At 45.4% G+C, this 26,008-nt stretch overlaps 1 protein-coding gene across 1 annotated transcript in view; it reads right to left on the bottom strand.

Moving 5' to 3' along the window:
• Positions 1-26,008, bottom strand: part of LOC147679783 (myoferlin-like) — a 1,922,797-nt gene that overhangs the window by 231,729 nt on the left and 1,665,060 nt on the right. The window contains exons 16-17 of the mRNA XM_086942477.1: positions 18,559-18,641; positions 17,680-17,792 (exon numbers count right to left, since the gene is read on the bottom strand). Of these exons, the coding sequence (XP_086798603.1) occupies positions 17,680-17,792; positions 18,559-18,641 (196 nt within the window). The remainder of the gene's footprint in view (positions 1-17,679; positions 17,793-18,558; positions 18,642-26,008) is intronic.

Below are 26,008 nucleotides of genomic sequence, written 5' to 3'. Positions count from 1 at the left end.
GGAGCCTTGGGGGACGCGTTTCAGTTGAGTTGGGACTCGCAACTCCTTTACGCGTTTCCTCCCATACCCTTGATTCCTCGAGTTCTGAGGAAAGTTCGCCAAGACCGGGCCCAAGTAATATTGATCGCTCCGGATTGGCCAAGAAGGGTGTGGTTCACAGATCTTCTCCACCTCTCATCGTGCCCGGCGCTCCGTCTCCCTCTCAGGACAGATCTCCTCTCTCAGATGGAGGGGCAGGTTCTACACCCCCACCTCCAGACCTTACACCTTCATGCCTGGAGATTGAACGGGGTAACCTGAATTCTTTTGCTCTCCCACACGATGTGGTGGATGTTATATCATCAGCCAGGCGTGACTCCACTAAGTCGATCTATTCCTATAGATGGTCCAAATTTGTTTCCTGGTGTGGAGAGAAGTCTATTGACCCCTTGAGGGCTCATTTGTCCAATATTCTTCAATTTGCTCTTTCTTTGGCCCAGCAGGGTTTTTCTGTGGTGACTGTAAAAGGCTATTTGTCAGCCTTGTCAGCATTCCTTTGTTTGCCGGACCAGCCGTCTTTATTTAAGTCACCTATTGTTTTACGTTTTATCAAAGGTCTTACCAACAAATTCTCTCCAAATCCATTTATTGTGCCTCAATGGGACTTGAATCTTGTCTTGACTTATTTGATGGGTTCACCCATTGAAACCTTACACAAATGTCCCATGAGACTTCTGTCTTTCAAGACTGTTTTTCTTGTAGCAATTACCTAGGCAAGTAGGGTAAGTGAGCTTCAAGCTCTAAGTTCGAAACCCCCATTTCTGACCATTCATGCTGAGAGAATGGTACTTAGGACCAGGGCTGCTTTTCTGCCTAAGATGGTAACTCCCTTCCATCTGGGGCAGTCCATTACCCTCCCTACCTTTTATCCTCCCCCTCACCCTTCCAAGGAGGAGGAGCGTCTAGACCCTAAGAGGGCGGTGAGTTTCTACCTCGATAGGACTAAAGACTATCGTGTGGACGACCAGCTTTTCGTTGGATTTGCTGGCTGTAAGAGAGGAAAAGCGGTGCAGAAGCGCACTCTGTCGAGATGGATTATCCTGTGTATAAAGATCTGCTACGCCCTTGCTGGTAAGGAACCTCCTGAGGGTATAAGGGCTCACTCTACTAGAGCAAAGTCATCAACGTCTGCTTTATCTAGGGGTGTACCTGTTGAGGATATTTGTAGAGCCGCAACTTGGACTGCCCTCCACACTTTCGCTAAGCATTACTGCTTGGATTCCGAGGTGAGGAGGGATGACCACTTTGCGCGCTGTGTCCTCAAAGATTTCTTGGTATAGCAGGGTGGACACCCTCCTCCGGGAGTGGGACTGCTGTGGGATTCTATTCACAAGGTGAGGAATCCACTGGCAGATGTATCTATCAGAAGACCAAGTTACTTACCTTTGGTAACGCTTTTTCTGGTAGATACAGTATCTGCCTGTGGATTCCTCACTGAATCACCCGCCTCCCCGTTGTCCACTCTTCTATACCTGCTAAGTGTATATTTGTTTAAAATTTTAAATAGATGTATTTATATGTTCATGCATATTGCATCGGTTTCACAATGTGTGTGCTGTTTTAAATACTCTGTACTATGTATACTATTACTGTTATGTCGGTCCGTCCGTGTGCCTCGGGGCACGGAAAAAAGTGCGGAACTGACGTCATCACGCCGACGAGGCCCTATTATGGATCCAGTGACGTCAGCGGGGTCGCGAGCGGAGTCGTACTCTCTGTGACGTAGTCCATGACCTCGCCGGCGTGGAGAGCTACAAAAGTTTCCGATTGGCTGCTGCGCAGGGGATATTCACAAGGTGAGGAATCCACTGGCTGATGTATCTATCAGAATTATTCAGATGAAGGAGAGCATCTGAGAGGGAGTCAGGTGTAAGTTTGGCATGTCGACAGTGGACCCTAGCGAATGTACAAGGTTTGATTTAGTCTGGAGGTGGAAGACGACTGCCTGGGGCGAGCCCGCCTTTAGCAGCCAGTAATCGAGGTGGGGGAAGACCGGAACCCCTAATTACTACAGATGGGCTGCAACCACTGTTATGCCTTTCATGAACACCAAAGGGGTGCTGGTGAGGGGAGCACATCAAACTGAAAATGCTCATGGCCCACTATGAACCGCAGGTAAACGCCTGTGGGTCAGCAGGAAGGGTGTGTGGAAAAATGAGTCCTGCAGGTCCAGCACTACCATCCAATCTCCAGGATCCAGGGTAAACAGAGACTGAAACAATGTAAGCATGTTGATGGTGCTGAGATTGCACAGATATAGTATAGGACGGAGGCCTCCTTCCTTTTTCGGCACCAGAAAGTAGCGGGAATACTAACCGAGCCCTACTTCTGGTACAGGCACATTCTTGATGGCTCCTTTTGTCATAAGAGCCTGAACTTACTGACAGAAGGAGGAGAAATGGTCCCCGTCTGCCATTCCAGGGATGGTGAAACAGGCAGGGGCCTTTCCACAAATAGTAGGGCATGTCTCTTCTGCACAATTTGAAGCACCCATTTGTATTAATTTTTAATGTTAGACCTGACAGCCTTAGGGTGGTCTTCCCCCCAATGTTTTGCCTTCGTCATTTGCTTTTTCTGGCCTCGTTTGTTCTGGTATTAAGTGTGACTTGAGGGGCCATCCTGGCAGGATGGGAGGGAGGAGCTGGTCCCAGCCTCATTTACACCTGAATAGGCTGTGTCTTGTCACCACACAAATGGGTGCATACCCCCTATACCTATAGTGGGTCTGGAGGCTGGGCAGGAAGGGATGGCCTCTGTGCACTTCAAAGGAATGTCTATGTAGTCCCCCCCACTTCAAAGGCACAATTGGGTATATTTATTAGACCTCTGACACCACCACTTCAGTACACTTCTGGACCTGTGAAGACTATGCCTGGAAGAAGAACTGCTGTGCTGCAGAAATGACTGCCATTCTGTTGGACTGCTGTTTTGCTGTAGTCCTGCCTTGCTGTGCTGACCTGCTGCCTGGGTGAGGGGACTGGACCTGCATCACTTGATCCCAAAGTGACTTCAAGAGCTAGATGGCTGGCCTCATGATTTGTCTCAGAGACATAAAAGACTTCCAATCAACCTGCTTCTGCACCTAAGACTCTGCCATCTGTGAGTCTACCCTGCCAAGTGGTGCCACCCCAGTCCTGAACCCTTGGAAGCAGGCCTAAGGTGCACCTATCTCCGCTATCTGTGCCGGGACACTCCCGTTGGGGGTAGCCGTGAGCTCTATAAGCTACATAATTATAATAATAATAATAATAATAATCTCCAGCAGAATCGATGCGTCGTCTGCTGAGCAATACCTCCCCAGTTAGAAGCAATGCTTCTTCTGTGCTCAGCTGCAGATCTTAGAGCAGAATCTAACCATCACCGCTTTAGGGTCGATTGGACCCGTAGCAAAGGACTTGCATCGCCACAGTTTTCCACATCTGGGACCGACTCATCGCCTTCAGATCCGCAGCTGTGTGACACTATACCCGGTGTAAGCTCCTCACATCACTCATCAGCAGGTTAATTGATCCCCTGTAGCCGGCCTGCACTTCATCGGCCTGTACTTTTGACTTCGTCCTGGTCTGGTCCGACCAGATATCCCAAATAGCGCTGTTTGCTTCTAAGTGCCATTTGGCACTATTCAACTTTGAAATTCAATATCTCAAGTACTACTTATTGGGTTTTTGTCATTTTGGTCTTGTTTTATTTATTTTGTTCTAACCTGGTGTGGAATATTTTGTGTGGTGTTTTTAGTGATTTACTATTTGAAATGTTGCACAAATAATTTACACATTGGCTTTAAACTTAAGCCTGACTACTCTGTGCCAACCTACCAGAGGGAGAGCACAGGTAAGTTTAGGGTGTACTTGTGTCTTACCCTGACTAAGATTATGGTTACTGCTTGACCAGGGCTCATATCCCAGTCAAACAGGAACCCAATTTCTAGCAGTTGACCATAGGGGTAGGTGGTGCCTGATTCTGCCACCAACAGGATGGCTGTGCTAGTTGGAGGGCATGCTAAAGGGGCTTGGAAACAGCGGCAGCCACAGGGGCAAGGAACTGAGCTGCATGCTGGCTTTTGCATTCTTTTTAGGCTCTGCGACCCCGTCCTTGTTTTTTGAATTTTTTATTTAAGGTAAAGTACATGAGCACAAAATAAGACAAACATTGAATCTTCTCATCAAGAAATTGCAAGGACGGTACATATAATACAATACTGTAAAGATTGACCAGAAATTATAAACATAAGAGAATTCCACTATGGCAGACACTATACAGCTGTACAGAGCAAAAAAAATAAAAATATACGTCATAGCGGTACCTGAGATAGAAATATATATCAAGGAACAAAGGAAGTCAGGGATAATCAACCATCTGCTACCATATATGTACTAACCAAGCCCCAAATTTGCTGTCCCAATGTCCTTTTCCGTCTCCCTTATAGAGCATACAGGCTGCGTTCAGTGGGTTTTTTTTTTTTCTGTCCTCATTTGCCACTTAATCGATCCAGGGGCATTCCTACCGCAGGACCCAGTAGCCTTTTTAAGGTACCGTCAATTTTTCCTGGAAGACTGGTCTGGTGTCGAAGCTGAGAAATAGAACCCCACATGATCTAGCTCCAGTACAAACCCAGTATGGGCTGATAGTCCAATATTGCTATGGCTTGGGGTGCCTCCCATTGAACATGGAGACAGAGGCTTAATCATCGGACCCGGGGGAAAAGAAAACCAAAAAAAAAAAAAAAAAAACGGCCTCCTAACTGTTCCGACTCCACTCAGTTAAGAAATTCCACTGTACGGGAACTACATGTTCTGGCCAAATCTACTTTTGATGTAGTGTAAAGTGAAGACAACCACTCTGCGTGAGTTGGTGGGTTGATGTTAACCCAATTTTTGCAGATTTGTCTTCTTGCTAATAGTATGGCGTAGTATAGGAACTCTCTTTCTAATCCTTTGATGTTATCACTCAGTCTAAATATTACTAGGGACCAAGAGAGGGGGATAGAGATTTTAAGGATTGATTCAAGCGATATCTTTACTTCCTGCCAAAAATTAGTAACATTCGGGCATTCCCAGAACATATGCAGATCTGAGGCAGCTGGCAGGAAACATTTACTACAGCATTTCCCCGGTTGAAACTTAGAAAGCCTTTTGGGGGAATAATACGCCCGATGTAATGTAAACAGTTGATTGTGCCTCAGCCAGGCTGGTTTTATGATCTTATAGAGGAGAGTAAAGGACTCTATCCATTTCCCTTCTACCTGGGGTTCTCCCTCTCCACCCCATAGCTTTGTCGGAAGATTAAACTCATCCTCCCTTTCTTCCAAAATGCTCCAGTAATGTGCAGCAACCTCCTTTCCCTTATATGGTTTTTAAATTAGATTCCTCTCTAATGAGCTGTCTCCTCCAAATTTGGTCTTTTTAGTTGTTTGAGAGCAAAGCCAGCGAGAAAGCTGACTATAAACAAACCAAGATAATGGTGAGGTTGCCCTGTCTGAGAATATTTCCCAATCGATAAGAGAGCCATCTTCTACTAATTCTCCCCAACGTATAATTCCTGCTTCTTTTAGGACTGTTTTTACCGACTGTGTGGAATACGGTGAAAGCCTGGGAAAGTCCCAGATCGGCGCATAGTTAGAAAAGTATGCAATCCCCGCCTTGGATTTAATTTGAGACCATTCTTTTATGGGGCAGTATAATGTCTTCAGTCTGACTTTTTTTAAAAACCTCTGATGCCCGAATTTAAATAGGAATCCTTCCGATGGAAGGTCTGAACCCAGTAACATAGCTTTGAACATATGGCCGTTAGAGTTGTCTAGTGGGGACTTTATTAACATCCTGGAGTGGGTCAGGTGGAAGGCCCACGCATAGTATTCCAGGTCTGGCAAAGCAAGGCCTCCTTTTTCCCTTCTCCTTCTCAGTTTCTTCCACGCCAGCCTGGATGATGTGTAACACCAAACAAATGAATTTATGTTTTGTTGGGATTTTTTTAGTTGGTTCGTATCAAATAATAAAGGAATTGTGTTGAAGAGAAATGTGTATTTCGGGAGAATGGACATTTTTGACTAAGCTGGTCCTTCCATAAATGGTGTGAGGTAAAAATGACCAAAACTTCATTAATGTTTTTGCTTCGCGTGAGATGCGATCTAGATTATTCTGAGCCAAAAGGTTAGGGTCTTTGGTGATTCTTATGCCCAGGTAACGCATTAAAGTTCTTAAGGGAAGCTGAATATTGGTGATGTTCCAGACCATTATCTCTGTCTTCCCTGCATTAATTTCATAACCCGAGTGCTTTCCAAATTCCTCCGCGCTTTTGATTACAATAGGGAAGGCCTGTGTCGGGTATGTAGTGTAAATAAGAATATCATCAGCATACATCCCGACTTTTTTATCCCACCCTAAAAAACGAAAAGGGGGGAATATTGGGTCTTCTCTTATGGAGTGAGCAAATGGTTCTAGATAAATGTTAAATAATAGGGGGGAAAGAGGGCACCCCTATCTTGTTCCTCTAGAAATTTCAAAGGGATTTGTGCATGTACCGTTTATTAGCAAACTTGCCTTAGGGTTTTTATATAGTAAGCCTATCGTTCTACGGAATTTAGGACCTATTTTAAACTTTACCAAAGCAGCATGTAAGTAAGACCAGTTTACTCTATCGAATGCTTTTGTTGCATCGAGAGTCATGATTGCAAGAGGTAGAGCAAATGTTTTGGCAATGTCTATAGCTCCAACTAGATCGTATGTTAAGTCGGCAAGTTGTCGGCCTCTTATAAACCCCTTTTGATCCTGGTGTATGATACCTCCAATCTCGCTTCCCAAACGAGCGGCCAAGATTGACGAAAAGATCTTATAGTCATTGTTTAGAAGCGAGATTGGGCGATATGAACCACAATCCGTTGGGTCCTTGTCTGATTTTAGGATTAAAGCGATGTTCGCTTCTCCCCAAGAGCTAGGCGGTGTCTCTCCTTTTAATAATATGTCATTAAATAGCTTCGTTAGTGTCGGGGTAAGTGTGGAATTAAGGACCCGATATAATTCACCCGGAATCCCATCCGGTCCTGCGGCTTTCCCCTGTTTTAGCTTCTTAATGACACTTTCGACTTCCCCCTGGGTTATCTCCCTATCTAGATTCTCGCTCTGATGCTCTTTTAGCTCAGGAAGGTTAATCTTTTCCAACCATTTGTTTCTTTCCTCGATATTGTCGATATTATCAGTTATTTCATCAGTATAAATGTTATGAAAGAAGGCGCTGAAAGCTTCACCAATCTCTGAATCAGTTTTCCTGCTATTTGATTCTCCATCTACTCTCACTTCTTTTATGTGTTTCCTTATCTGGTCTGCTTTTATTTTCCAGGCTAGTAGCTTTCCTGCTGACTCGCCATATTCAAAGTGGGAGAGTTTACTGGCCTGCCAATGTTTGTTTAGTCTCTCCTGTAATAATGTTTCTATTTTATCTTTTAGCTCTCTTTTCTTATCTAAGTTGGTAGAGGGTGCTTGATCTACTAAATCCAGCTTTGCCAGATCTTGCTCTATTGACAGTAGTTCCTCTCTGTACTTCTTTTTCCTATAAGAAGCCCTATTGGTGATACAACCCCTAATATACGCTTTCCACGTCTCCCACACACTAACCAAAGGGGCAGAGTCTAAATTCAACTCTAAGGGCCCGATGTAGGTACCAAATACCGGTCGGAAACGGCCGATTTCGTCCGTTTCCGACCGGTATTTGGCCTACTGAGATGTAGGGGACCTTTTTTTGTCCGATTCGGTATTTTACCGATTCGGTAAAATTACCGAATCGCAAAAATACCGAATCAGTAATTTTACCGATTTTTTAAATTTGGGATGTAGGTGGGACTACTTTCAGTCCCACAGGCCCTTCAGATTCGGTATTTTAACACCCAATCCAATTGGGTGTTAAAATACCGAATCCAGGTGTGCATGCACATGTGTGCATGCACACCTATGCCATGTGACAGACAGACATGCCCTTAGGGCATGTCTGTGTGCCACATGGCTCACATGCCTTTTTTTGGGGTGCTGGAGGGTGTCAAAGTGACACCCCCTGCACCCTTGCACAAATCGGTAATTACCGAATCGGTAATTACCGATTCGGTAATGCCCATTGATTCCTATGGGCTTCAAGGCCCATAGGAAGCAATGGGGGATACCGAATCGGTATTTACAGAATCGGTAAATACCGAATCTTACAGATTCGGTATTTACCGAATCTGACATACCTACATCTCCCCCCCTCTAATTTACCACTTCATAAATACCGATTCGGTATGATTCGGTATTTATGAAGTGGTAAATGTAGATTTACCTACATCGGGCCCTAGGAAGGCAGTGGTCTCTGATATAAGATATTCTCTTTCCGTTTCCTCTAATAATAGAGTACGGTCAAAAGACCATGAGGCAAAGTTATGTTCGCGATCTGCTGTTAGCGAAAAAATGATGGCAGAATGATCCGATAAGTGCGGTGGTATGTATGTAATGTTCCTTATCAGGTCTTTTAGAGAGAAGCTAAATAAGGCGTAATCAATTCGGGAATTATGCCTATATTTGTAGTTGTGGTAAGAGACCCCCAATGTTTTCCCGGCTCTCTGTCTCCAGAAGTCTTCCAATCCCAAATTAGACATACAGCGCAATAATGCTTCTCTTGATTTGTTGTGGATTATTGCCCTAGAACTAGGGGTTTTATCTAATTTAGGATCTAATACTAAGTTAAAATCACCCGACCATTTTATTGGGTTGGTGATAGTTATCAGATGATTTTGTATTGTGTTTATATAAGAGGGGTCGTCTTGGTTAGGTCCGTAATAGACTACTAGGGTAAATCTCCTAAGATCTATCTGGACATTAGCTATTATCCATCTCCCGTTTGGATCTGCCTTCAGATCTTCAATCTGGGATCTAGCGCCTTTTTTAAATATGATGGCTAATCCACGAATGCTAGCATTGTGGTCCGTGGTGACGAATTTATCAACTAATCTTAATTTTTTTAAAGATATCTGAAATCTCTTTTTTATTTAGGTGTGTCTCCTGGATCATTATGATCTGCGCGGGCGAATCTCTGAGGTACTGCATGATTTTATTTCTTCTCCCTCGTACTCGCAGACCATTTACATTCCAGGAGAGAAGTTTAATGTCTCTCATTTCTCTCTAACCATCCCTTGCCTCTCTTTACCCATTCTCCCTTTAATAGTTTTTTGTTTTCTCTTTACTCGACCTTCTAGTATATATCCTTTATTAGTTTGGATATTGACCACTCTTATACTGTAGACCCTGGAATCGATGAATTTTCGATTTTTGAAATTTTGGTTCTGAGGACTTTTTTGTGCTTTTACCCCCTCTCCCACCCCCTCCCTCCCCTGGAAAACCCCCCCTACTTACTCTCGCCGGATGGCTGGCCAGGTTGTCGCCCCGACGTACTCCTACCTGGAGCCCCATTTATCTAGACTGTCGATCGATCGATCAGTTGATCATACTGGAAGATATGAAAGAGTAAGAGGAGAAAGAGGAAGAAGATCCCTTTTTTTTCCCCTTCGCATTTTTCCCCATTTTTTTATTTTTTATTTTATGTGACTATCTAACTTCCTTTTCTTTTTTTTGTTATGTGCTTATCTGAGTGCCTCCCCCTTTTTTATTTTATTTTGGCTGTTGTGCATACTTTTTTATATATAAATATATATATATATATATATATTTTTTTTTTGTTTTGTTTGTTTTTTTTATTTTGATGCGGGGGACACCATTACTGTTTATTTATGTGAATCTCTTTATTATCTAGGAGTGTGGGAAAATTCGCTGATATTATACATTTTGTTGTTAAACATAATTTTTAGGAAGGCAGGGAATCGCATCTGCGCAGTTGCTCCTAAAGCTCTAAATTTTTCTATACGTTGGTCCAGCTCCCACTGCCTATCTAAAGTAGTTTTAGATAGGTCAGATCTTACTTCAAAGGAAAAATCTGAGGTCTGCAGAGTTTTGGCTTTGAGTGCTAGGGTAAGAATCATTTCATTGGTTGTATAAGTCAAGAAGTTTACTAGGATCTTCCTAGGTTTAGACCTGCTTAGGTTTAAGCGAAAGGGGTCTCGATGAACTCTTTGTATGTCAGTTTCCAAATCTGCTTCTGACATCTCTAGTTTCAGCGAGTCCTTAAGCAAGGTCACCACGTATTTTTTAAGTTCACTTCCCTCTTTTCCTTCGGGGATTTTTAAAATCCTGAGGTTGTTCCTTCTTGAGTAATTCTCTAAGGACTCAACTCTATCCTTTACTGCTTCTCCCTCCCTTCTCATAGTCACAATTTTCATTTCAGCATGATCTAACTTTTCTTTGAGCTCTCCCATCGTTGTCTCTAAGCATCATGTCCTTTCAAAAAGTCCATCTACTTTGGATTCCAGATTCTCACACATGGCCCGGATCTCCGATTGGTTTTGCCTAGATTCTGCAAAACAAACTTTTGACTCTTCAAAACCAGATTTAATCTCCTTGCTCATGTTGAGAAGTATGTGCTGTATTGTATCATCACTATCCTCCTTCTGACCACCTGGATTTTGGGCCGGGGTACTTTGTATGCCCGTCCTTTGCATACCTGCTGAGTTTGCGACCGAGGGCTCTGTCCCTGGCGTCTTGGTACAGTTCAGCTTTCTGGCATCATCACCCTGGTCTGAGGTTTCTGTCTGCTCCGTGGTCTCTATCAGGTCCCCCGTACTAGGTATGACTGGTGAGGCAGGGTTTTTTGCTGTGGTAGACATGTCTGGTGTTGCAGACCGGGGCAGTTGTTCCTGGTTAAGGTTTGAGATCTGGGGTAGAACCTTAAAATAAGATTTCAGAGAAGGTGTGACTCTTGTAAGCTTGGGTTTTCTAGAACTAGCTTCTCCCTGGGCTACCTCCTTCTGGCTCTTTGATCGCCCTGCTGTTATTTTATTAGTATATTTGGACGAAAGCCTCCCCTTGCCCCCCAGGATCTTGTTGCCTGATATTTGTAATGGATCTACTTCCAACCCTATTTCTGTTTCTGACTCTGTCTCAGATCCAACTTCTTTTTCAAAGCTTCCTTCAAACACTTTCTCTGAGTTTAAAGCCAACTGAGAACTGTTATCAACCTTTCCTAGGTCAATGTCCTTCTGCCTGCCTTTCCCCTTTCCCTTTGCCTTCCGCTTCCCCAGGTTGTCGCTGCAGAGCCTTTCTTCTTAACCACTATCTTCTTCTGTTTGGGTGGTGTTTTTCTGATATTCTGACGTGAGACTGCGCTGGAGAGGGCTTGCAATCTGTTCTTCACAGTATTTATGTCGGGATCAGGAGAAAAGCCTCTTATCGGGGGGCCCCCATGACTTGCTGTTTGATTTTGTATTTCAGTGTTTGGGGCCCAGTTATTGGTTGATTTAACTCCTGCAGGCTTAGATTTAATTTTTAAGGCGCTAACAGAGCAAAGGGGTGGATTACTAACTCCCGTCTGCAACTCTATTGCAGCACCCTCCGCCAAAAAATCCCGCTTACCGCACCTTGTTGCTGTAGCTGAGGCTGAGGTTGAGGCTGCTCCTTTTGTATTGTGATTATAGAGAGCTGCCCTCCTGCTCCTTCGCAGCTCCACGGCTGCCTCGCTCCAGCGAGAGGGAGCAGGAGAAGAAAAACGCCCCCAGCACATCGGCCGTTCGACCACTCCTGGCAGCCGCTCCTCGGCATCCACAGCTGACTCGCCAACTCAGAACAAGCCTGAAACAGGTAGCTGTTGGGAATTATTTTCTTTCTACTAGAACAGAAGGGGTGCAGGCGCGCCAGCACACAAACACCGAGAAAGCGAAAAAAATTCCTCTGAGGCTCTCCCCGAGCCGCGCCACAACGGCAACGGCAGCTGCAGATGGAAGGGGCGGTGCTGAGCGCTCGTGGGTGTGCTCGGGGTCGGGTCGGGTTGGATCAGGTCCCAGACAGCAGCCGCGGGTGTAGGAGCCGAGCGCTGGGTATTCCGCGTGTGCCCTCGGAGGACAATGGCTCAGACCGGCTCAACACGCTCCATCAGGTACGACCTCCTGAAAAAAACGTTGTGATCGGCCACTTTTGGGCTTTCTAAGGGCGCCTACGGGGCATCCAGGCAGGAGCCTTTGTCGGGACGTGCGGTCCGCGTTAGCAAGCGGCCGCCATGTTTTCCCCCACCCAGGCTGTGTTCAGTGTTGTACGTAAAATGAAACCGCGTCCGCCATGCTTCAAATGAAGGAGCATCTCTTTGTAACCAACACGAGGCTATACATAGCCTAAGTACAGCTGTAGCTACAAATACCAAATAAACAGTATTATGAGAGGCCGCGACAACATCAACCCCCATATCTATACCTAGTAGAATCTGCATAAGTGATAACTGAAAAGGAGTACCCAAAATCTCGGATAAAAACTTATTCACATGCCCAAACAGATTCCTCAATTTAACACAAGTACCAAAAATATGCATCACGTCCGCCTGTTGAGCACTGCACTTGAAGCATTTCCCATCCGGATCACCGCCCCACTTTATAATTTTGTTTGGTGTATGATACAAATAAAATAAAGTCTTATAGTGTTGGGTGACCAGGTTGGCAGACATAAGCACTCGTCCTGCTAACTCAATTGAATTCTCAAGCAAGATCCCTAGGCATCCTAATCTATTCTCCCATTTACTAACATGTATTTCTAAATCGACAGGCATGACATCTAACATTAAATTATAAAGTACCCCTATCCGAGCTGCTTTCCTATTGGCCTCAATGAGAGGATTGGATTGCGTGCACGGGCGAGCTTTCAACAAATAGCCGCGTATTTGCAAGTATTTGAAAAAGTGTGAAGTTGGGAGTTGATATTGTTCCTTCAGCTGGCCAAACGATTTTAACCCGCCGGCTGTATATAGGTCACCCAGAGTGATTAGGCCTTTCAGTCGCCAGCTCACCACTACACGATCCCAAAAGATACTGGGGAAAAAAATCAGAGCAGTCAATGGGGTATACCTAGAAACCTTTTCTATTTTGTATAGGTTTTTAATAGCCTTCAACACTTTATAAGCAGCGGCAGCCACCTTGAAACTTGTGCGTTTGTAATAATTCCAGTCCATATTGAGGAAAAGGCGATTTCTGGCTTCAGTACCAATGAGCAAACTGTATATTGAGGGTTATAAAGCTGGATCTAAGGGCCCTACCCCAGTAAGTAGAATATTCATGTGCTGGAGCATGCAAGCATAATAGTATAAAACAAAGTCAGGTACAGCCCAACCTCCTAAAGTCTTTGGTAAGACCATGTATTTTTGTGCACGCCGCTCCTTTCCCCGCGACCATAAAAATTTCATACAAATCAACTGCAGTTGTGTGAGACTGGCAGGGGGATCTCTAATGGTACACACCGAAAAAAATACAGAATTTTAGGTAATACCATCATTTTAAAAATATTACATCTGCCAACCAATGTTAAGTGAAGGCATTCGGACTGGTCCAGTTGTTTACGAATCCCAGTCAGTAACCTCTGCCAGTTAGATTGAACCATAGCAGCGGCAGAGGCTCTTATCTGTACCCCCAAGTACGAACCTCTGGGAGAACCCTAAGGTCTGAAAAAGATCTGATATATACACATAAGATCTGGGTCTTAGCAGTATTCAATTTATACCCGGATACCGAGCCATATACGGCTGCAAGATATTCAATCTCGGGCATCGCAACAGCAGGCTTTGGAGAGACTACAGCAACATCATCAGCATACGCAAATACCCAATACTGTTGCTGATGTATTATGACTGACGGAGTCCGGGTGCTGTTCTCAATCATCTTTAAAAGCGGGTCGATATAGAGGGCGAATAACAACGGGGAACACGGGCAGTCTTGCCTTGTCCCCCTTTGTATTAAAACCGACGCCGACTGTAGCCCCATAGTGTAAATCTGTGCACTTGGTTGTTGGTATAGGGTCTGTATAGATTTTATATATTTTGGCCCAAACCCTCGGAATTTCATCACATCCCATAAGAAAGCCCACAAAACTTGGTCAAAGGTCTTCTCGGCATCCAAAAGTATAAGACTCAAAGCTACTTCCATACCGTTTGCGTAGTCTAGTAAAGCAATCACCCGGTTGACATGATCAGTTGTTCCGCGTTTGGGGATAAACCCGTGCTGGCGCAAAGACACCAGCAAAGAAATCACTCCTGAAAGCCTTGCCGCTAGAATTTTAGAGTAGATCTTTACATTTGTATTTAGCAATGAAATAGGTCGGTATGAGGCTGGCTGGTCTGCAGGTTTTCCTTTTTTCCTAAAGACCACTATGCTGGCCTCGTCCCATGATTTTTTTATATAATCCAGTCTGCGCCAATCTAAGCGTAGCCAACATATCATGTTTCAAAGCTTGAAAAAAGCCTTTTTGAATCTCTAGCGGGAGCTTATCAGGCCCCGCTGCCTTACCCGCTGGAAGTCTTTTAATTGCCGCTTCAAGTTTCGACATCTTTATCGGGCCTCTAATTTTACTGCTATTTCAATATCCAGATCATGTTTACAGAATTGACCTAGCAGTATTGTAGCTTTATTACTATCATACTCTTCTCTAGCATATAATCTAACTTAGAACTGCCTGAATACTTCAATTATTTCAGTCTCGCTCTACCAATTGCCCAGCCGAATCTATAATACTGTTAATTCTTTGTGTGGCTTCCCACAATCTTTTTTTCTGGGCCAGGCACCTACCACTTGCCTCCCCATACTCATAGTTAAGCTGTCGTTTGATAATATACGTTTTAGCCGCCTCTTGGCTCCATTGGTGATTTACCTTTGCCTTGCAGCGAGCCACCTCCGCTACCGAGCCCTGAATATCTTTGCTTAGGTGTATATCCTTCACCAGCCGCTCTTCAGCCTCCCCATGACCTCTATATAACTCCTGCAATTGTACACGTGCTTGCTTTTGCGCGTGTAGACCATAACTGAGAAGTGGCTTTAAACGCGTCCCACACTACCCCCATCTCGGTGCTCCCCCGTTATGATTAAAGAACTCTGCTATCCAAATTATCATATACTCCTGAAAGTTTATATCCAACAGCAATTTGCGATCAAAGGAGAATTCCTGGGGCTTACTGACAAGGTAATTAGATATTAGTGAAAGGACAACAGGGCCATGATCTACCATAGGGAGAGCACAGGTAAGTTCGGGGTGTACTTGTGTCTTACCCTGACTAAGATTATGGTTACTGCTTGACCAGGGCTCATATCCCAGTCAAACAGGAACCCAATTTCTAGCAGTTGACCATAGGGGTAGGTGGTGCCTGATTCTGCCACTAACAAGATGGCTGTGCTAGTTGGAGGACATGCTAAAGGGACTTGGAAACAGCGGCAGCCACAGGGGCAAGGAACTGAGCTGCATGCTGGCTTCTGCATTCTATTTAGGCTCCGCGACCCCGTCCTTGAAAGTACTGGGCAGGCTGGTCGACTGAGTATGACTGATTTTGTGGGTGCCCAAAGTTGCCCTTACCACTTCCACTATAGGATGAAAAGACTGCTGTTGCGGCTGGGTGAGAGGGAAAGGCCAAGGGATTTGGAATTTAACCTGCTTTTGCCAAAGTGCTGAAGAACTGCATTGGCCTTCTTACCAAACATGTCAGAGCCATCAAAAGGCATGTCAATCAGTAAAGACTGAACATACCCTGAGAACCCATTGGACTGTGACCCGATATGGCGATTCCGCACCACTGTAGAAGCCATGGCTCTACCCAGAGAGTCCGTGGCATCCAGTTCGCACCAAATGGTGACTTTGCCTCATCTCTGCCATCTACCAAAGCTTGGTTGAGGATGGCGTGATCCTCTTCTGGCAACATGGGAAGCAGCTACGCTCCCAGTAAACAAATTTAAAGAAACAAAAAAACACATTGGAAGCAGCTGCGCAACTAAGTCATACAACACATGGGACTATCTGCCTAAGAGGCATAAGGTGTTCACCGAAAGCAGGGCAAGGCTGGTGGAAGAAAATATGTGCCTCTCAAATGTGTCCAGCCTATTGGATTTCCTGATGTGGTAGGGAATGTGCTTGGGTTAATGTTTGCTTAGAGGACTAACCCACCAGGATCTCAGAAGAGGGCGGCTGGGGGAGGACGGTAGGGTCTCTCAGGGTGGGATAGAGCAGACAGGCAATCTGCTGGTGTAGAGAAGTCCCTGTGCAAGGTTTTCCCCCCACAGCCCCAGGAGCAGCCCGGTGAGGGCTGCATTAAAGAAGAGGATGGGTTCAGATGAGCCCGCCTCGGGTGAAGCACCTCTGTCAAGACATTGTTCTTGACCTCGATGGCTGGCAGCTGGGGATAAAGGACCTCTTCCGTCCTGCAAAAAATCACGGTGGCAAAAAATGCACCTCCCTCTGAAACTTGCCCCAGAAGGGAAATCATGCTAAAGTCTGAGGAAGTATCCAGGCCACTGGCATCACGCAGCTCCTCATACGAGTTATCATCATCATCATGGGACCATAAATCTTACTCATCAACCCCTTCAGGAGGGTAGGGTCTGTAAAGGGATGGAAAGTTCAGGGGATGTGGAGGGCTGGATGGTGCTGGCAGCAACGTCGAGTGGCACCAGGTCGGCGTCTGGAATATGAATCGGGTCGTTGTGGAATGGTGCCAGGGATGGCGCTGGGAGAGGCAGAACCGGGGTGGATGGCAGCACCCATGGCGGTACAGATCTGGGGGCTGATCCAAGGGCACCGGCTGGGGTTGAGGGCTAAGCTGCTGATGGTAATTAAGCAGTGACACCTCCCAGCTCTGTGGGGCCCGAAGACACTCCAGAGGGAGTCGGTGGCCCAAAGATGGCATGCATGGCGTCAAAGATTTTGAGCTGGACGGGCGTTTCTTCAGGGCTCGGAAACTCAGGGTAGCATGAAGCGGTCCTTGATGCCAGTTTCAAAGGTGGAGTGCGGGAGCGCGCCTGGTAGCACAATGACGGAAAGTAGAAGTCAAAGAGGGCTTCAACAACTTCTTTTGCTTTTTAAACTTACCTGACTTTGAGGATGAGGCCTTGGAGTGCGTGGAAGTTCAACCAAGGGATTGGCTTCAGGACTGGGAGCAAAGCTGCCTTCTTTTGCCATGCTACTCCCAAAATCACTTTTGGATGCATTGGCTTGTACTCAATGCAGTCCTTGGGGTCATGTCCTGACCCCGGCCTTTGTGGTTGTGTCACGACTACAGGCACCAGAGACAAACCAAGTGGGGATTTGACGCAGATATCTGCCTGTCCCTCTAGGATTTGAGCTCAGAGGGTTGGGCAGGGAACATAGAGGGCTAGCACACTGGGATCAAAGCTCAAAAAGGTCAACAAAAATGTAGAAAAGATTCGGTCAAAAAATGACTGTGATAGCTCTCCTAATCCCGAACTACTGACGTGGACTGAATGGAACGGATGTCAGCAAGCGGGGTGGCGCCTATACAGGTACTGCAATGTCACTTTCGACACTGACACAAAGATGGGACGTCACCTACTGGCACATAGAGGTACTTCTCAAGATGTTCTGTATCCAGTCTGATACCAGGGAAATATTCTAAGGTGAGGAATCTGCAGTTGGAAGAGTTTAGGTGTAATGCCAGAGATGTGCAGCCCCCCTTTCAGACATATCTGAGGGCACTGAGACCAACTCACCTAGCTAACTGATTTCAAGAGCATTAAAATTAAAATTTGGAGTTACTCACAATTCCTCGGTTAAGTTGCTCGTGTGGGTCCATCATGCCTGTGTTCTCTCTAGGACTTCCATACAGACTGACGAAGCTAGGCCCAAAGCATGGCAAGAAGCCAGAGAAACCTTCTACAGTTCAGAACAAAAGCATGAGAAGACAGGCAAGGTAAATAATTAGAGAGGTAACAGAGATTTGCTGGCTTAGTAATTGTTTGATAATACTGAACTTCAGAGGTTAACGTTATTACTTTAAAAGCATTAGCGATCATGAGGACCTGATGTGCCCTAAGAAGATATGCTGGTAGTTTGAAAATTAGTTGCATACCAATAAACAGAATCATTCTATGTGCAAATACATTTCCAGGTGAATCAAATGGTTAACAGGACAAGGCATTCTTTGTTACAATATTGGGGAATTGTCTCAAAAGAATTGCCATTACGTTGATGGAGAATGTGTGTGTACATTAATTGTACCAAGCACTCAGGTACAGTAATATACTCAGCTTAATAATGGAAAACATTTCTTTGTCAGGAAGAATGATTCACATACAACAACTGAGTTAGTAATAAAAACATAGAGTCTCTAAAATGATTCCAGTTTACAATTTAAACACCGTTAACAAGGGAGGGATAGGAAACACATAAGAGAAACAGAAGTTAAAAAAGAGAACTATGGTAGCATACTTCATATATTAACAGAAGGAACATTTTCAGAAGATGAAACCAAGAGGACTCCACCTTGGAGTGACATGTTGAACAGTGAGTGGTAGTGCCTCATGATATACATAAATGCCAATTCTGGAAATAGTGAAACATAGCTGTGCAATGTCCTTGTCTCATGCCAAGTCTTTTACATCCCACACACCCATCTTTAACTTTATTCCTCAGAACTCACTCTCTATTTCAGCCCCTGTAGAAGACACCTGCGACAGATTTATTGAGATGGTTCCAACAGGCTCATCATTTCCAATAGCATCCCTGAAAATGTGAGAAAAATCGACATAGATAAATCTAACGAGATCTCTTAATATAACGGTACTTCAAAACTAAGAGTTTAAAACAAAAGAACTGATCTTTTCATTGGAAGAGTAGGAAAACGTTACCTAACTGTAACTGAAGTTCTTCACCATTGGAATCTTTCATTGAGTCAAATGCCTGAATTATTCTCCGACAGGAAGCTGAGAATTCTCTTTAATCCGTGTTATCATAACAATATCCAAGTACAGCAAGCAACAATGAAAAATAGCTCTAGACTATTTGAAGCTAATCCACTGCAATATGCAACCCAAGCACTGTTGAAAAAAGCGAGGGGATCAAAGTTCCAACCCTCCTCAGAGGCACGAACTGTCAGATTTTAAAGCTTATCCTAAGGAATTACTGCATTAGATCTTTCATAGTTCACACACCCAATTTAATATTACTAAATCAGTAAATTGTATAATGGATAAAAAATAAATGGAAATTAAGCTCACCTTAGTGAAACAGTCTCCACAGCACTACCTGTCCAACTGTCACTTTGGTTTTTTGCTTGAAATAATGCTTGGATAAGAGATTAGTTGAAATCCACGTCGCTGCTTTGCACTTGTCCGTATGGAAAATGCCAGCAAACAATGCAGCTGTGGCCACCATGCCTTTAAAGGTATGTGCTCTAATTCTGTGTCCAAGAGGACACCCAGCTTTTGCAAGGCAGAGTAAGAAGGAAGCTCACTATGCCTTGTTTTGAACTGGGGTGGCAGAGTGGGCTAAAGAACGGTGATGGATTAAACCCAGATCTGTTGACTGGGTGTGAGTGTTTGATTGGTTCAGATGCTCCATCCATCACCACCCACTTTTGTACGGCTTTGTTCGCCATAAGTTGGCAGGGTATGCTCAGACGTGAGTCCCTTGCTCACTTTGCCACTGGATTCAAGCAAGCCTGGCTGAAGATGGCTGTAATGCCAGAAATCGGTCCTAGGAAGCTTGAATCCGGTCCAGGGAAGGCATGGCTTGGCAGTTCGGGCTGGACTGTTCCCATGAGGCACAGCGTGAGACTGATTTGCATATAGCCATGTCTGAACTGGGGTGGCAGAGTGGGCTACAGAACGGTGATGTATTAAACCCAGATCTGTTGACTGGGTGTGAGTGTTTGATTGGTTCAGATGCTCCGTCCATCACCACCCCCTTTTGTACCGCTTTGTTCGACATAAGTTGGCAGGGTATGCTCAGACTTGAGTCCCTTGCTCACTTTGCCACTGGATTCAAGCAAGCGTGGCTGAAGACGGCTGTAATGCCAGAAACCCATCCTAGGAAGCTTGAATCCGGTCCAGGGAAGACATGGCTTGGCAGTTCGGGCTGGACTGTTCCCATGAGGCACAGGGTCAGACTGATTTGCATTTGACCATGTCTGAACTGGGGAGGCAGAGTGGGCTAAAGAACGGTGATGGATTAAACCCAGATCTGTTGCCTGGGTGTGAGTGTTTGATTGGTTCAGATGCTCCGACCATCACCACCCCCTTTTGTACCACTTTGTTTTGAAACAGAGCAATGTTTGTTGGAATTTCTATACGAAACAAAAAGATGGTTCATTTTCCTAAAGCTTTTCGTTCTAGCAATGTAAAATCTCAAAAATAAAGAAAAAGTTGGTTGTGGGAGGGATGGACGGTAATCAAAACTAGGAGGCTTAATATGCTTCTCAATTTTGCTTCTATATTCGTTCAGGAATATTTATGGAATAATGAACTCTTATTTTTCTTTCTTCATGTCTGATCCTCTTAGTCTTCACTGATTCTTTTGCTTTTCTCTGTCCTCATGTAGGTTATCCTTCTCAAGGGGATGGCCTCTGCCAATGTCTTTTCTTCATGCGGTGGTCCCCAGGAGTCTCGGAGAAAAGGAAATGACGGTAAGTAACAGGTGAGTCTATTTCCTTTCTGAGAGGATATAGGGGTAAAAAGCTTCACCTCACCCGATCTGTGAAAGGAAAGAAGGACCTGGTATCTACACATTTTTGGGTAGAAGAAAGGGGTTGTAGTGCCCGGGGAGGGCTGTAGGTCGCCCTTTTATCTGCCCTCTGCGTTTCTCTATTTTCTTGCTCAGGACAGGAATGATTCCATTGAAGGACTGGGTTCTTTAAGACCCAGCGGTGCCAGGGCACAACACCTGAAACCTTCGTGGGTAACCTGCTCCGGCGTACGAATCACAGAGACACGGGACACTTCCTTCGGCGTCAAAGATTCAAGGTTTATTTGCTGCAGGGAACACAGATGTCACAACAAGTACACCACGTGCAACTTGGGGAGACTGCTTCAAATTGGTTCTGGGGGTCGCTCCTTTTATACAGTTTTTACCCATAGGACAACATGACACACAAAAGTTTACAACCCGGTTCTCATCATTATCCCCCAGAGGGGTCGCTTTGGTCACTTTGAAACACATGAGGTCCGGAACATAAATGCGGAAACATTTGGCGGTTCCCAACTGTAAAAACCCATCTTCCCACCATTAGCAAATTCCAATCAGTAGTAAAATAGATCGAAATAGGAACAAAGACAGGTGCAGAGGAAGACGGAGACAGTGGGGAGATCGGAAAGGGTGTAAAAGGGGAGGTAACGGGAAACACGAGATACAGGCATCAAAGGGACGTGCCTAATGAGATGCACGGCTGAGACAATAAGTCCGTGCGGCTAGATGAGCCTCGAGCGGCACCATCTGCCTTACAGTAGCATCCCCCTCGTCATAAAGACACTCACAAAGAACATGTGTCTTCCGTAAATATCTTGGGAGTCCCAGGGTCGCGAAGCGGACAACGTCCGTTCGCTGGCTACTTGAGGGCAAAGAGACAAAATGGATGCCGTATCTAAGATGGAACCCGTGGGTACAGATGAAAAACCCACATAGCAAACGAACGGTTTAAGTTAGCACAGCGAAACTGCGCACACTTACTAAACTCGTCATTTGCGGTTCATAGATACTAAACTCGACTATATTCGTGCGAGTCGAAAACACCACTTACAATTGTCACGGAACCTCAGACGCTCCTTTTGCCCTCATGTAGGCAAGCACTAGTCAGAATCATATTCGATATTCATCAAACCATCGAGATGTTGCTGGAGCATAGCTCTGTCCAACCGAGTCCCCTTGGTAACAGGTGGTTGTCTTATACACGTTGTAGCACAGAGGCCACATAAGGCAGGACCACACTGCACACAAAGGCAACACGTGAACAGGAACACTACAACGACTCCGATGATCATCAGAATCTTCCAACCCCAAGTCGACATCAGGCCCCAAAACCATCCAAGTAGCGTCCAATCCCCTACATCCACGTGTATGGATTCGGAGATCTTATGCAACCTCGAAATGGCTTGATAGACAGTAGGAGCATTATCTGGAATGAAAATGCAGCAGCTCGAATGGATCACCTTACATACCCCACCTCGATCTGCTAAGATGACATCAAGAACCATACGGTTTTGTAACGTCATAAGTCTCTCCGCCTGAAGTTCTGTGGTGATATTACCAAGGGCACTGGCAGTAATATTAGCTGTCGATTCTACCACTCGAGTCAACTGTCTCAGGTTCCTACTATTAACCATAGGTCCCCAAAACGGGAGGAAACCCTTGAAAAAGTCTCCTGCCTCTTGACCGGCAGTATCCTCTTCGCTAATTACGCCTCGCACAACTCTAGTCTTATGATAATCGGCATCTACGGTAAACGTCGGAGGCAACAGATTTGCAATGAAACATGAGCCCATGAAGTCAGCGGGCAACCATGTGTATGCACGATCATAGCAGATAAAGTATGTACCCTTGGCAGCCAGAAACACAGGGGACGAGAACATCGGCAGAATGTAATTTTCAGTGCAAGCACTTGCTCCAAGTCGGGCTTGCGATCTTCGGCCACGACCCATAAGACAAAAATTACCAGTGTGGGGTACGACCCATATCGGAGGCGAGCTTTTAAGCTGCTTTTCGCTAGTGAACGCACTATATTCACCTCTACTTAGGACCCTATAGGCCTGTATCTCTTCCTCGGGAATGAGCGAAGGATCATAGATGTCACTATCTAAATCCTCTATTGCTATCGACAAAGGTTTTTGATACGAGGTAGGACCAGAGTAGGGGGAACGTGGTTCTCGAATGGGGTGGAAACCCAGTGCGCTTCGAAACATTGTTTGAAATGCTCGAGCCGACCCTTGGGAACTATACGGTAACACCAGATATGGAATTCCCTTATCCGTAGTATGTGGCATCAACCCACACACCCAACAATTAGTAGTGTTCACCACTAACTGATGCTGATGAAGGAGCTGAATAAAGGAATTGTTGCGGAATTCTACACGTCTAGCCTGCTCGTGTTCGGGTAACATATGAAAGGAATGAGGAGAAACAGTAGAGGTAAGATTAGGGTAAGGAGTAGGAGTAGGTGTAGCCGGTAAGAAGTAAGACATCGTGTAATACACCCCACCCGCCAATAATGCAGAAGCAGTCAAAAACAATACAAACAGTTGGAATATAAAACATTTGGTACGACTGAGTTGCTGCAGCTTGAATCTGTGAACTTGAGCTCCCTCCAAATCATTCAGCTTCGAGAATGCCATTCCCTACGACCGTCCGCAACGTTTCTTGACGCACTTCGTTCTGTGTAGCAATAGTCAATCCCTAGGAGTTCCCAGGAACCGACGGCCTTTAACCTAGCGTCAAGACCTACTATCCAGAAGGAAGTACGCGCGCGGCCCTACGGCCTTCAATGCACAATATATATGTATGCAAAAGCAAAGTCTCTCAGCTGTGGAAGCAAATAGGTACAAGGAATGAAGCTCAATGTATATGTACAAAAATAATTACAGTAATACGAAAGTTCAAAACTGATCACGGGAAACGAGATAATGCAGTTGTCAATTCAGCAAAGCAAGATCTTTTATTTGTCCTTAGTGCGAGATCGCAAGAAGTATCGGGTTTTCCCAGGACGTGTCTGCTCGTCAAACAAAGGATCCGTTGAAGAGACAGCGTCCTGCTGATCAGTTGAGTGTTCTGGTCTTGAGTCTTTTGATGCTAATTGTTCAACAGTGTCTTTCTGCTGCGCTGAGGATTCTCCAACAGGCTGTGCGTCGCTAAAAGGTACAAACGCCGGCAAGGTTTCTGTTTCCGATGATGCAATGCCTCTCCTTACCCACGGGGCTGCCGGCAAAGGGATGGGGACTCTTTTGGTGTGCGTGGCATGCACCCAATTCTTACGTCCCTCAAGACGAACGGCAGTCCTCGTGGCCAGGAGCACTTGATAGGGTCCGGTAAACCTCGGGTCCAGGTTATTCTTGCGTGCAAAGTTTCTCGTCACCACCCAGTCTCCGGGCTGGAGCTGGTGGCCTGGACCCTCCGTCTGCGTCGGCAATGCGTCGTGAACCTGTTGGTGAATTAACCTCAGTTTAGCAGTCAAGTCATGTAGATAATCGATCAACATTGGGTACTCAAGATCAGAAAACATTCCTGGCCTAGGAACCCCCCACACATTCGCAGGACGGCCGAACACTATTTCATAGGGACTAAGCCCTACTCGGGAGTGTACAGTCGCCCTAGTTGACAGTAATGCTAAAGGTAAAGCGTCAGGCCACGAAAGACCAGTCGTAGCCTGAATCTTCGCTAACTTTAGTTTAAGGGTACTATTGTACCCCTCAACCAATCCAGCTGACTGGGGATGATTGGCGCTGTGGAATTTTTGATTAATTCCAAGGCCCTTACACACACTCTTCATCACACTTCCAACAAACTCACTTCCGTTATCTGACCACACGACTCTAGGCATTCCATACCGAGGAAAATATTCCTTCAGTAGGATTTTCGCAGTAGACAAAGCAGTATTGTCTTTGAGAGGATAGGCCTCGATCCATCGGGAGAATGCGCAAACCACAACTAAAACGTATTTCAGGTTATTGCATCGCTCCATATGGATGAAGTCCAATTGAATCACCTCAAAGGGATACGAAGGGGGAGCAAAACTGCCAGGAGGAGTTGGGGTTCCTTTGCCAGGATTATACATCATGCACACCATACAATTCTTCACCAGACGTTCAGCACATTTCGTAATACCATCATTCTTCCACACAGGAGACAGCAACTTGCAAATACCTTTCGCGCTGATATGTGCTAACCCATGTGCCATTGTCACAACGGCCAGCACATACGCATCAGGCAACAACCATCTTTTCTGATCCGACAAATCAATCCAACAACCATTCGCATCCAACTTTCCCGTGCTTTCTTTCCACTTCGTCTTTTCAGTCTCGGTGGCCTCATTCTGAATTGCTTTCACACTTTCGATAGTGTCCTCACACATACTCGATTCTGTAGGCCACCTAACCGAACTCGTCACATACAGCCGAGTGCTAAGGTTCCGGGCAGTCTCCTTAGCAGTCTCATCCGCAAACGCATTACCACGACCAACATCATCCGTCACCTTACGATGCGCACTACATTTAACAATCGCAACTTGCGTAGGCAACGTCAAGGCATCCAAAAGACCATTCACAAGCTGGCCATGCTGAATCTTCGTACCATGCGACGTCAAGAAACCTCTCTCTCTCCACAATCGTCCAAAACTGTGAGCGACACCAAACGCGTATTGGCTGTCGGTAAACACATTCACACGTTTCCCTTTTGCTAACACACATGCTCTAGTAAGAGCAATCAGCTCCGCAGCTTGGGCAGAATTCTGATTCAACCTTGCAGTCTCAACAACAGTATTCAATGTTACAACAGCATAAGCAGTAGTCACATCGCCATTCGGCAGCTTAAAACATGACCCATCCACATACAAAGTACCATCCGGATCTTCCAATGGGGTGTTTTTAAGGTCCACTCGACCTTTTGTTTCCTCTTCAGTCCTCAAGTAGCAATCATGTTCTGCTACTTCATCTGACTCTGTGCTAATTGGTAACAAAGTTGCCGGATTCAGAACGTTACAACGTTTTATCTGAATGTGGCTTGCCAACAGCGTCAACTCGTACCCAGACAACCTCGCACTCGTCAAGTGCTGAGTTTTCGTTCGATTCAAAAGAGTATCGACTGCATGCGGAACCATCACCGTAAGCATATTATCCATAACCAATCCTGCTGATTGTCGGATGGAGACCGCAGCTGCCGCTGTTGCTCGTAAACAACTCGGCAATGCTCTAGCTACTGGGTCCAAGGTCGAGGAAAAATATGCACATGGACGTTGCTTACCACCAAAAGGTTGCGTTAAGACACTCAAAGCACAACCTTCCCTCTCGTGAACATATAACGTAAACGGCTTACTGTAGTCAGGGGTACCTAACACAGGAGCCGAACACAATGAATCACGTAGTTCAGAAAAACTTTTCTGACATTCTTCC

This window comes from Lissotriton vulgaris, chromosome 11 (genome assembly GCF_964263255.1).
Source record: "Lissotriton vulgaris chromosome 11, aLisVul1.2, whole genome shotgun sequence".
NCBI lineage: Eukaryota > Metazoa > Chordata > Amphibia > Caudata > Salamandridae > Lissotriton > Lissotriton vulgaris.
This window is presented reverse-complemented; position numbering and strand designations above follow the sequence as displayed.